The sequence below is a fragment of the Mytilus edulis genome, chromosome 8 (assembly GCF_963676685.1).
Source record: "Mytilus edulis chromosome 8, xbMytEdul2.2, whole genome shotgun sequence".
Taxonomy (NCBI): Eukaryota; Metazoa; Mollusca; class Bivalvia; order Mytilida; family Mytilidae; genus Mytilus; species Mytilus edulis.
In genome coordinates, this window is record NC_092351.1 from 32619332 (window position 1) to 32633487 (window position 14156).

Below are 14156 nucleotides of genomic sequence, written 5' to 3' on the forward strand. Positions count from 1 at the left end.
TTCAATACTTTGTGCAAGAGAACGCCATGTTTACTGCACTGTGAAAAAATTTCAAATGACGTAATGCAGCCTGTGACGTCAAGCGTGATTCGCCGTGATTCGACGCTAAAAAGAAGTTCGTTTGTTATTTTCTCTATTATTGTAGTATTTATTTTTTTTAATTACCGATAAACAAAATAAAGGACTTTTTGTTTTTGATACTGACTTCGGGCTCACCTGATATTTTACTGTGATAAAGTCAGTATCTTCGGGCTCACCTGATATTTTACTGTGATAAAGTCAGTAATGTCATATTTAACATAACCCCATTGATCTCATTTTTTCTATGATGAGTTTATGTTGATAGATGTTGTATAAAGAAAGTACATTAATCGCTTCATCAAGTTATATTATTGGGAACAATAAGTATAAATGAAAGAAAAAGACAAATGTAACAAACTTAATTAAATAGAACGTAAGTATATACGAACAAAAGAAAAGAAGAAAAAAAAAACGATATCAGGAAAATTGAAGAAGTAAAAATAGGACACTTGTTATAAATAAATAGTTGTGTAATTTGGTAGCGGGATGTTTAACCATGAACTTAAACGTTTTTGCTCGAAATATATAACATGTGTAAATAGAAGTGCATTTTGATATACTTCTAAGAAAAACGGCTGGGAATCACCGAGTAGTTTATTTCTTATAGGCTTCCTGGATTACAAGTTAAAATCCTATAAAGTTGACAGTAGCCATATACACCGTGACATATTCATATTCTTCTCATAACTATTGGAAATCACCAGTATTGTTAATAGGTCAGTGAATTATTAGGTTTTGCACTAAATGCGCTTCACCCCTATTATTACAGTATTTAGTATTTTTTTTTAAGTTAGGAAAGATGTGTCGTTGGGTCTTCAAGTTTTTATACGTTTTAGTAAGTTCGTGAAGCGGTTACCAATGCAATGTTAACCGTCAGTGGATATTATAAAATTAATGTATTGAATATTGTTGTGTTTTTTGTCTTAAGGATTTTCGTAAAATGAGTTTGTTTTTATGTTGAGCTGTAACCATGGTAACGCCACTGATACGGTGAGGGAGGATTGAGGTCATACACATTTGTTGAACCCCGCTTCATTCTTGTTATGCCTGTCCCAAGTCAGGAGCCTGTAACTTAGTGGTTGTCGTTGGTCCATGTATGTTATATTAGTTTTTATTCAATTGTTATGTAATTGATCTTACTGTTGTTTTTTAATGATTTAAATTGATTCTCATTTTTTTTTTATCTCGGTTCCGATTTTTTTCCGACAATATGGTATGTGATTTTTCATTGTTGAAGGCCGTTCGGTGACCTATTATCACTAATATATATATATATGATTTGAAGTCTGTAAAGCGAGTAAATGTTTAATTTATGATTGTATATTAACGATCTGACTGAAGTTGAGTTCGTTTTGCTCATATCTATTTATCTTAGTTGTTTTTGCTGTTTTTCTTTTGGTCGGTTTTCGTTGTTTGGAATCGCCAAGTTCATTTGTCTTAGACTTATAAGTTTGAAAATTATTTTTGTATCGTCTGCCTAAAATTTAAATATCATTCATAAATGTGTAATGTATAATGACCTAATCCTCATCTTGAATTACCAAACAGATGCAAGTTTATGTTTTATAGAAAGTTGAGCAATAAGTGTGTTGCTACTTAACATAGACCTGAATCATTATATTTGTCAATTTCTGTGGTTTGTTTATAGGTGATATGTAAATTTGAGTACAAAGTAGACACTTTTCCCGTTTAAATTAATATGAAGCAGATCATCTTTAAATCTAAAGTACATTATCTGAATCTCCTCTACCCACAAAATCTACGAACATATATATCAAACAAATATGAATGAATCCACAATAACTGCACTTGATTTGGAAAATGTCCAAATCGTCCATCGGGTCTCACCATTGGCACAATTAAAATTACAATAAACTTTAACCAAAAGCAGAGAAGCAGTAGGTTTAGAAATTCAAGGCAAATGAATGTTGACAATATGCTGCACAGGTTTATATATATTTTGACTAAAATAGTAGCAAATGTGCATTGGCGGTAGCTATGGTAGTTTTCAAAACAGTGGTTAAATTGGTGACTGATACTAGAAACCAACATTTTGAGATAATGAAGTTGGTGTAAACTTAAGGAAAGGTTTGTATTTCATTTTGTGTCTGAGGTGTTAGTTTCAGATTTAAATACTATAGTAACCATGATCAATTTATAATCAGATGTAGATCAGAGTGATCACGTTTTTGGAGTGGTTTGTCTAATGAAAGTAAATTAATCGTTTCATCGAGTTATATTTTTGCAGACAATTAGTATAAGTGAAAGAAAAGGACAAATGTAACCAACTTTATTAAAAAGAGCATAACACACAAAATATATTTGAATAAAAGAAAGAAAAAACTATATCCGGAAACTTAAAAAAAAAAATTAGACACTTGTTATGAATAGTTGTGTAATTTGGTAGCCTGATGTTTTACTACGAATTTAAAAGTATTAGTAAGAAATGCATACCATGTGTAAATAGAAGAACACGATTACATACAATTTAAAAGATAACCGGCCGGGAACCACCGAGTAGTTTATTTCTAATAGTCTTCCTGGATTAGAAGTGTAGAATCCTATAAAGTTGACAAGAGCCATATTCATATTCATATTCATATTCTTCTCATAAGTTAACTATTGGAAATCGCCAGAACTGTTAATACAGGTAAGTGAAATAGGAGATGATGCACCAAGTGCGCTTCAACCCTCCTATTTCAGTATATAGTTTGGTTTTTTTTTTTATTAGGAAAGATATGTCGTTCAGTCTTTGTTAGTCTTGTATGATTTTTATATTTTTAGTTTCTTGTGTATAATTCGGAATTTAGTATGACGTCCATTATCACTGAACTAGTAACATATTTGTTTAGGGGCCAGCTGATGGACTTCTCCGGTTGTGGGAGTTTCTCGCTGCATTTAAGACCCACTGGTTGCCTTAGGCTGTTGTCTGCTCTATGGCCGAGCTGTTGTCGTCTCTTTGACACATTCTCCATTTTCATTCTCAATTTTGTATACGTTTAGTATTTTTGTGAAGCGGTTAACCAAAGGACGTTCGGTAACCTTTTACCGCTAATATACAGGTCATTTGAAGTCTGTAATGCGAGTAAATGTTTGATTTATTATTGTATATTAATGATCTGACTTTAAGTTGAGCTCGTTTTGCTAATATCTATATATTTTTTCTAAGTTGTGTTAGCTGTTTTTCTTTTGGTCGTTTTTCGTTGTTTGGAATGGCAGTGTTCATTTGTCTTAGACTTATAAGTTTGAAAATTATTTTTGTATCTTCTGCCTAAAACTTAAATATCATTTATAAATATGTAACGTATAATGACCTAATCCTCATCTTAAATTACCAAACAGATGCAAGGTTATTTTTTTTTTATAGAAATGAAGCTATAACTGTGTTGCTACTTGGCATGGACATGAATCATTATATTCGTCAATGTATCTGTATCTTGCATCTATGCCATAGGATTGAGTTATCATCTGTTCTTTCGATGGGTGAGCTTACCCATACCTGAAGTGTATGCCTTTTTTATAGTAGTTTAATCATTGATGAGCATGAAATTTATTACTTACAATTTAAATATAGTCAATAGTTTAAAGTCATAATAAAAGAGTGACCGGTGAAAAATAATGTTATTCCAATTCTTGAACTAATGCATACAAACATCATAAACCTAGTCTTCTGTGCAAGATTTTATCATTTTTTTCGCATAAATTTCGTATAATCGTCAATTTTTTTTCAATCGGTCAGTGTTGTTGTGAAAATATAGCAGGCAATTAAGGTCGTGTTTTGAAGCCGAAGTTTAACGATAGTCACCTGTTTGTCAACAATCAACAAAAAGCATGGATATTGAGCCCGTGTTTAACATGTACAATCAGATAATAGTCTATTTTAAGGACATTCCTGCGTATTGCGATCACCTGATTTTTACGAGATGGGCCACACTGAGGTCACTTTGCATACGAAAAATATGTCGGGGAATTGCTTCCTGGAAGGAAGCAATTAAAATAAAGTAAACTCCTTCTAAATATTCCAAATTTGAACAAATTAAAGAATTTTCTTCAGAAAAAAGTATATGTAAAAAAGTTTTATAATGAAAACTATTCATTGAGTTATAAAAAACAGGCATTCACTTTTTTAATTTGAGGTTCTTATGACTTTAGTAATGGAGCAGTTAAGTTTAATTAGTCGTTCTCATTCCATCTTAATAAGGAGCAGATTCAAGTGCCAAGAAAATACCGTTTCATTTGAAGATATTTAAGGATAATTTCAAAACTACTAGACGGTAAGCAGTTAAAAATCAATAAATCAATCTTTTTTTTTTAGTAAACAAGATTCCCGTATAAGAACTATAATTTCAAGCATTATGGAAATACACAATTTTATTCATTTGCAATTTTATATACGGGCGTTAAACACTTTAATATACGTGGTAGCAATACACAGTTAGGAGTGTGGTTTAGTATTTTTACCTCTGAATTTTTCAAATAGAAAATTAACGCTGTCTTCGTCCTAGACCTTAAAAGTAGAAATTAGACTTGTGCCCATGCTGAGTGGCATTTCACCCCTGTAATGGTACCCATGATATTAAAAATACAACCCATCCTTCGAAAGGAATACAAACGATTGCAGAATGCCGCAAATAAACTCGTTATCAATATTCGCGTAATTCGACTCTGAGGCTAAAGGAGTAGGTCCGGTAAGGGTCGATTTTAGCCTCAAATTTCAGGTTCATCTGACGAAAAATTTTGGACACTTTTTAAACACTTAAGTGGCTATTTCAATTGATTCAATTTGTTTATGTGAAAGATTTAAACTGATTTAGTCATTAAAAACGCTCTAATTCATGCTTAGATATGAAATATCTATCAGATATGCCAAAAAATGTCACTTTTCAGATGTTTTTGTCAAAAATGAAAGTGGCCGCATCCGTGTCATCCTCAACCTTTATACAATGTATATGTTAATATGTATTATCATCAAATACAAATTTCAATATTAAGAATGAACACAAATGCGGCCACTTTCATTTAAGACGGAAATCGTCGAACATTCAACTATAATGCTAAAACTGTGAAGATTTCAGTAATTTAGCATGACTTAATGATGCTAGTCCCCGATATGTGTGCATTGTACTGTCAAAAACAGCCCATATTTATGTAGCAGAAGCATTCTACTTTCCAATAAATAACTAAAAGTTTACATTTAAACAATTTTGTAAAACTGCTATATTTTGGGGCCAAAAAGGGGTCTTGCTGGATCTACTCTTTTCCCAACCATAAAAGGTCATATAATTTGACTAATTTATATTAACAATAGGCTCTTACCTGTGGCAAAACAGTCAGAAAAGGACATTTAAGCTAGTGAAGAATCGTCTAACATTTGATGACAGGTAGTCTAATTAATATACTAGTAATATGATACCCCTGCTGTTATTCTATTAATGTCGTTTCGTTATGTGGAATTTGACAACCATAAACTATCTTTTATGTTTATTAATAATAAAGCATAATACATTAAAACAGCATTGTACAACACCAATCGAGGCTACCAGTAAATAACAATGACATCGACAATGTTTACACAATCATTAGACTGTGCTTACTTAGTTTGAAATAAGTTTTAAAAATGAAACAGACATTAGTTGCGTACACGGATTTTAAGCTATATAAATTGATATTTGTGGTGGAGTTTTTTTTTTTTACGTGTGTATGGTTGTGTATTTCAAGATCTTTTTACTTAATAAGAATACACGAATAACTAAATTAAAAGTCACACGAGAAATAACATGAGGAAATATACCTCGTAAACTTTAATTGTTACCACTTGCACTTTATAAGATTTATGCACTGCTGCTACATTACATAATTATGTTTTCGTGAAAGCCTGGGAAAGTGTAAACTAAAATCGTATTCATCTTGTATACAAGTTAAAGGGGCACTAGCTACGAGATATTTGAAAAAAACTAATATATATATTTTTTGGCTCAATCAGTAATGAAATACAAATAGTGAAATAATGATTCCTTTTTAGTAGCAAAAAAAGGTTCATTTTTTTTCAAAATAAGCAAAAAAATATTGATTATGAATTATTGACTTGCAAGTGAATAATTCTAATACAGGTAAAAACGACGATAAACATTTATTTTTTATCTGTAATGTGAAAATGAATAGACCTAGAATAATTTAAAAGCACGTGTTTGTTTAATGTATTTATATCTATATTTATGTTTACATCGCTTATATGGTCATCGGATGACTATGGAGGTCAACTCGATAAATAATTAGATGGCGTCTAGACTAAAATACACACGAAACGAAGCTAATTGTTTTCATGCCTGTGCCTTGTTTATTGTTTTATTTAGACTTTTAATAGTTTGGATAAATGTTTTACATTGTTATAAATCAAATATGAGAATTTGATTAGAATCGGTGAACATGAATTTGACAGCTAGCGCCCCTTTTAGATTGTTTCAGAAATCAGAAAGGAGCGTTGCCCAATTTTTTGTCTTAAGGGAGTTTGAAAGACTAACCGTATAGCGGGTTTTTTTCGTAGGGTGCAAATTTTTGCTTATTTTCGCGGATAGAAAAAAATCGACAAAATAAATTCCGCCAATTTAAAACGGCCGGTGCAAAGTATTGTTAAAAGTTTTAAATCCGCCAAAATACTAACCGCCAAAATATTTCGTATACCTTATTCAATGAAAATCGCCAAATTTTACACCCGCAAAATAACCCGCTTTACGGTAATATGTTAACTTCTATGTCGTTTGGTCTCTGGTGTAGAGTTGCTCATTGGCAATCATACCACATGTTCTTGTTTTTATATTTTGTATCAAAAACAGTTAATATACAAATTTGCAATCTTCACTTTATCGTAAGAATGTAATCTAATAGTAAGTTTAGATTATAACATGCTCCATATTGGCCCTGGTATCACCCCGGGACTCCCATACCGGCCTCGAGGCTTTAGCCGAGGGCCGATATGGGTCAAGGGATGATCCCCGGGCCAATATGGAAAAGGCATGTTATAATCTTTTTATCACATATTTAAGTTCTGCAGAAAAGAGAAAAAACATAAAAGGTAAAATCTTAAACATTTTATCACAAACGTGTCGTTAATTAGAATCAGGGCACAATAACCAATAACCTCTTTTTTGCCGCGGGCAATTTTGAGATTATTGCATATGCAAAACCCGACATATTCGTAACAAATGTGTGATAATACAAAAGTAATCATGACTAAACCTGGTTTTGTTTTCATATTGTAACCGATGATATGTCAGTAATTATAAAAAGTATATAAACATCCTTCATCTGCAAGATCAGCTAAAGTTATAGTACATTATTCCACAATTGAATTTACCAGATGAATTTACTAAAGAATTTGAACAGTATAAAATAAGCTATTTTAGATCAAACTTGACATCGTTAAATAATGTTACATAATTTATAAAGAAGTATAATTTTTAAAGTGTCACTTAACGTGTGTATCAGATAAAATACATATTTACAAGGAAACACATTCGGTTTGGTATGACTTCAATACGTTTCAACAAGGCATACCAAGAATTATCTTTAATCTTTGATACAAAAGAAGCTCAAAGATTAAATAAACAAGATATAGATATTGTTTAGAACATATTGCTAAACATCTTTTCATACCTGTTAAATTTTTAAAACTCTCCTTTTTATTACTGAATCATACGACGCGAATAGTATTGTTAAAAAAATATAATGTATATGAAACACCTTTATAATCAAAAGAAAATATGCAAGGTGGACATGGTATGTATGAACATTAATAGAAACTTTAATCTTGGGAGTAATTTTCCATCAAGAATCATATGATGTGATCATATTTATATTCTGCCAATACAATTATTTTAGACACCTTGATTTTAATTTCTTTTTATTTGGTATTATCTATGTCTGTTCCATTAACTTATACTAGTTTGCGCTGAGTAATAGCGGTAAAATGAAATTGTGGAATAGTATACACCTATGGACTGGATTTGAGGGTAATAGCAAGTATGTTTTCCCTGAGATACCAACTATTGCTCGAGGCGAAGCCGAGGGCAATAGTTGGTATGCGCAGGGACAACAAACTTGCTATTACCCGCACTACCAGTCATTAGGTGTTTTATTATACTGAACAAATCAACTTTATATAATGTTTACATAAATCATCTAAAAGAAAAGAAAATGTCACATAAACATGCACATGATGAACTATATACTATTCATCTAAATAAGTTACAAATATGAGGGCAATTGCCTTTCATTAATGCTCTTAATTGTAGCAAACTAGACCCGCGTCTGGCGCAGATACACACTTTTAACCTATTATCTATGATTAGTTTATTTACTTGAACTGTTGTTAAATTTTTTTTTTTATTACACTTCAAACTTTCGGGAGGCTAACAATTTAGGAGACGATTCATATAAAATGGAATTAAAGCAATTTGACAATGGATGACATAAACATATCAATGAGTGAAAATCCCTGTACCAAGTCAGGAATTTGACAGTTGTTGTCCATTCGTTTGATGTGTTTTATAATTTGATTTTGCCACTTGATTAAGGAATTTCCGATTTTGAATTTTCCTCAGAGTTCAGTATTTTTGTGATTTTAATTATTATATCACTGAGTAGTGTCTTTCAAGTTGGTCTACCCTTTTAAACAGACATACTTAGAAACTAAGCAAACGACAAAATTGACATACATTTTCATAAAATTAAAATATTATGACCGATCTTTTATTTCACTCGAGACTCGTAACGTCTATTCGCCTTGCCTTTCAAACATTCGGCTTCGAGCGTCCCTGGGCGCCTCATTCCAGAAAAGAGCTTCAGACGCATAAAATTTATGAAGTGTTTTTATCATCTTTTATATGACTGGATCGATACCGCTGGTGGTGGATTTTCAGTCCCCAAGGGTATCATCCACTAAGTAGTTAGTGCTTCGTCACTATAATTATTGATAACAAATCTTTCAGAATATTCTTTTTTTTGTATCGAAATCAGAAAAAAACTTAGAAACTAACTCTCTCAGGCAAAGATAAAATTCGATGGTTATGGCCATTTGTCGGAGTTCTGTTTGGTCATATAGCTCTCCAACTATGTCAGTTTTATACATTAGTGCTTTTCAAATATGTGACGTTTAACATTCATGATGAAGGAAAATTAAGAAAAGCGATACAGACGCATGTAATATATACAGTATTGTTTTCATTTTTTTTCTCTCTACAAGTTGTTGTCATTTGGTTTTTGTTTAAAAAAATCTTTTAAACTTGTTTTACAGGTAAAAAATGCCAGGGGAACAGCTAACTTGTGTTTGGCAAGCTATATATGCCCTAGATCGTCTCAACAGTGTAAACATGAACAAAGATGCTATGAAATTGTTTCTTACAAATGCCGCTCAATACGAATCAATCCACTTTTCTGATCGCAAATATTCTGACACGTTTTCAGAGGCAACTGTTAAGTTCAATGATTTCAAAGAGTACGTAAAAAAACATCTGCGGGAAAATGGGGTTGTCTTTTCCAAAACTTGCAGTGATTTGGAAGAAATGAGTTGGAATAACCTGAAGTCTGGCCTGAAGAGTAAACTAGAGACAGAAGACGTTTATAAACTATGGCGCATTTGTAATCGCCTGATGAAGGAAGATACATACCCGCCTGTGGTCTTCAGAGAGGAGGCAAGCTGGCTTTTAGAGAAAGTGCTGTCTAATCTGGGACATAATCTCAAGTCTTCAGATGATGCCTTTAGAGAAGATAAATTTACTTTCCAAGAAATGTTATCAATTATGGAGGATTTTGCTTTTTCCGACACATCACATCAACAAATAAACACATGTATCGACGATCTCTATACGTGGTTGGTTGTAGAAGTGATGAAGAAAAGCAAAGTATACAAACGTACTAAGAAGCAGGCAAATTGGACAAATTGGGTAAAACGTTGGTGTGTTTTAACACCTCAGTATCTTCGATACTATGGTACGGATGTTAAAGCTTCAACAAGAGTTCCAACAAAAGCTGATTCCAATCAAAAAGGCGAATTTACGTTTACTAAGAATACTAAACTAGAAAGCCTTGTAGGGTACAGTGGTGTAGTTAAAAATCTGCAAGGAAGGTTTAGGCTCGCAAATGTTCCAGTTTTAGAAATGGAAATTGCTGTCGATGACGAGAATGAGAAACGAGCATGGTTATCTGACCTAGAGGAAATAATTCAGTGCTTGAGAGATAATACAACACCTGTTCAAAAACTTCTCAAGGAAAGGCATTTAAAAAGTATGGCAGCAAGGGAAAGGAAAGATGGAACAAATAAACAAGTAGAAGATATCGAATCAGCTCTAAATAAAACAAAGCTCCGGGCCGAGAGGCAGTCTAAAAAGCAAGTTTTCGATGACACATCCAAAAATGTAGTAAAACCATTAACAACAGAAAAAACAGACAAAATACAACTAAAGCGCCCTTCCTTGGAAAAAGAGAGTGCAGAAAAGATAAAAGCGATGTTTATGAAAATTGACACGAATGGAAACGGTTTGTTGGATAAATTAGAATTTGCAAACTTCTTAAAGGGCCTTGGATTAAACATGTCAGAAAAAGAAAGCAATCTAGTTTTCAAATCTGTAGATACAAATAAAAGTGAACAGATTACCTTCGAACAATTCCAAAACTACTTTTGTTTGCATATCATGAACGAAACGGAAACTGCCGAATGCGTAAATGCCATGCGAAAAGCATTTTTGGAGGCTGATCGTGATGGATCAGGTACACTAAACTTCCGGGAATTTACGGAGTTTGTTTGGGAAAAAAACAGGTCTGCCAGAATGACAAAAATTTTGAGGTCTTTCGCTAACATTACTACTGACGAAATTTCGTTTAATGATTTTGAAAAGCTGGTTTCAGGCAGTGGAGCAGAGGTTCTTGTGCCAATATTAGAAGAAGAAATAAAACGCGGCACTGACTCATCTCTGGATGATTTTGAAGACCGCCTTCAGAAAGTCTATAAGGACACAGAAGCAGATGAACTAGCAACCTATATAAGACAACGATGGGATAAATTTGCTACATTCCGAAGGGCTGGGCAAACAGGTTCTGTTGTTATGACTGGTGGACACGGAATGGTAGCAGATATTGTTCCAGGAGATTATAGTTTGATTGACCTTGCTTGCTTCAGTGACCTACCTCCATTGGAACCAAAGCATAAGGTCGTAAAAGAAACACAATGGTTATCCAGTACAATACCCGGAAAATCAGGAAAGATCATATTTCCACTTGAATTTGACAAACAAGTACCAACCGAACAGGCCACATCAGAACTTTTGCGGTATTATGGTTGCAGTTTTGCTGATAGTCAGCAAGAAAAAATATCTTTGCTCTTCCGTCACGGAATCCAGGATTTCACGTATGAAAACGGATACTTGGAAAAGTACGTAACGGCTACAAATGGTGGGGCAGGGATTGAAAAACATGATTTTTCACATTTAGATTGTCCTTTGTCAGAAGATTCGGGAATTTTCATTCTTGCAAAATTCGTGGACAATGGCGATTTCCACATAACAGGCTTCCGACTTCCTGTACGTCATACACTGTATGTACCCGGAGGAGTAATTCATTGTAACGACTACCTCAAAGGAACATGGAGGACCATGCTGTCAGATGAAACAGACATTGATCACGTGCATCTCACACACGTCGTAGAAGAAGGGCACGAAGAAAAGTTTAGATTTCAGTTTACATATTAACTGCTAATTCCGCTTTTACAAATACTTGTTAAATTGAATGAAAAGCATTCTTACAGAATTTTCAATGAAATAAGGAAACTTCGATCATAAATGATTGATAAAAATATTTGCCTATCTGTATATATATGAGGGTTATTAATCAGGAATAAATGAGATATTGAACAGTACTGTAACTTGGTTTCTCCGTTAAACAATTGACCAAAGTTTTGTTACAAAATGTACCAAAGAGTACTTACTCATTTAAGAATTGAATGCTTCTTTTCGTAAATGCATTGGGGTTTAAAAGCGTTGACCGAAGTACATTCTGTTTAAAGCGTAAAACCGCTTCATTCTAAAAATGTGCGCACGGTCAACGCTTTTACAACCCAATGAAATTATAAAAAGGAGCATTTTTGGTCAAGGTAGTTTTTGATGAAGTTGAAGTCCAATCAACTTGAAACTTAGTACACATGTTCCTTGTGATATGATATTTTTTTTGTTTGATGCCAAATTAGAGATTTTACTCCAATTTGACGGTCCACGGCGTATAGAAAATCATAGAGCGATTGGGGCATCTATGTACTATTGACACATTCTTGTTAGTTTTAAATATTTTCAAACAAACGTCACGTTTCCTAAAGATACCATATGTAAGTAGCCATTAAAACCTGTACAAATAAAAACAATCATCGGGCTTAATGAGTGTTTTGTGTATACTTAAACACGAATATACTAGTTCTTCCTTATACAATTATGAAACTGTACTAAAGAAAACAATGTCTTCTTATTATCAATGAACCATCAGGATATGACCTATTTCTTACAGTATATGGGAAATAGACATACCATTGAAAATGTAACGTTAATGAACAATACACAATAAAAGAAGATGAAAAGGTTATGTGAAAAAAACTCTTTCTGACAAACATGCACATCTAACCATATTTATTTACACCAAATATAGTGACCCTATTGCTGATAGTTTTTGAAAAATGTAGATAATGATCGTAGGATAAAGTTAAATTTGCCAATAATAGAGGGGCAAAAGATACCCGAGGTACAGTAAAACTCATAGATCGAAAATAAACTGATAACGTCATGGCTAAAAAATGAAAAAGACAAACAGAAACATATAATACATATGACAAAACATAGAAAACTAAAAGACTAAGCAACACGAACCCCACCAAAACTGAGGGTGATCTCAGGTACTCCGGATGGATGAACAGATCCTGCTCCACATATGGCACCCGTCGTGTTGCTCATGTTATTACAATAAATTATAATAATATATGAGTTTATGGTCTAATGAAAGAAATGTACACATTATAGTTGTTTATTGCACCAGACTGATGACGAACTTTCAAGGGTACTTTAGAAATCATAATTTATTCAAAAAGAGAATTTGATTAATTACTGTAAGCTAAAGTTGAACACGTCGGTTACTATTAAATGCTTAAACTACATCTGACTAATGATTTTTAAAGAAAGAAACTGTCCACAAAAAAATAATAAAGACCAAGGAACTATGGAAATAAGGTATTTTTCAGATGAACTCTGATAGACGGCTATGTACATCTTGCAATCATACCATAAAGGAAATATAAATGACCTTTTGCTCAGAGTATTTAGATGAAAAGTCCTTGACTTTACGTATGAAAATGAAATAAGATCAGATAACTCCGAGAATTATTTAGACTTTTCCATAGCATTGACCAATCGGCAACCGAGATATATAAGTAGACGTGACGCGTTTATTGCCAAATCATCAGCGGTTGGCAAAATTATTACGATTGACATACTTTGGTATGATTGCTACGGATGATTCCGACAACAAATGTAGGAATGTTATACACCATTGTAAAGATAAATCAATTTAAATTTACGCTATAACAAGTTTTAGTGGGGTTGACAGCCTAGAAAGCGGCATTCAACGAAATTTCGTCAACGTCTGACATTTTTAGAAAATGCAAGTTAAGTACAAGGTATTATATTAAGGTATATAGGAAATTTTTTCTGAGACAAGTGCCTGTGATACAGTACTACTTGTGACTTTATCTTATTAATGGTGGCCATAAAAAATATGTTCACCATGGTGGCCCTATATGTTCATCATCATACCCCCTGTTGCTTTTTTAATACACAAGGTATTACTCAAAAACTAGTCAAGGATAAAGGGAATCTTGAATGCATTGAAGTGTTAAAATTATATAACTTACAGGTCAGGTGTCTCAGGTAAAATATACATGTATGTGTTTGTCAAATTTAATAACTGTGATTATTAGAAATTCAAAAATAAAATGAAACAATAAAACTAGTTGAACAAACAGCTTAATTAAAAAATAATTGTCTCCT

The 14156-nt window shown here is 32.8% G+C and overlaps 1 protein-coding gene across 2 annotated transcripts; it reads left to right on the plus strand.

Annotated features, from left to right (window-relative positions):
* Positions 1-641: 641 nt before the first annotated feature.
* On the plus strand, positions 642-11987 carry LOC139485393 (uncharacterized). 2 transcript variants are annotated; one of them, XM_071269850.1, is made up of 2 exons: positions 642-797; positions 9374-11987. In XM_071269850.1, exon 2 carries the CDS (start codon positions 9381-9383, stop codon positions 11820-11822), a length of 2442 nt encoding a protein of 813 aa, XP_071125951.1. In that variant the 5' UTR covers positions 642-797; positions 9374-9380; the 3' UTR covers positions 11823-11987. The 2 variants fall into 2 exon arrangements, with proteins under 2 accessions (XP_071125951.1, XP_071125950.1); XM_071269849.1 differs by lacking the exon at positions 642-797 and adding an exon at positions 2515-2731.
* The last annotated feature ends 2169 nt before the right edge of the window (positions 11988-14156 follow it).

Bases quoted from the DNA above. Each gene is read 5' to 3' on its own strand.
- LOC139485393 (XM_071269850.1), top strand. From the start codon at position 9,381: ATGCCAGGGGAACAGCTAACTTGTGTTTGGCAAGCTATATATGCCCTA.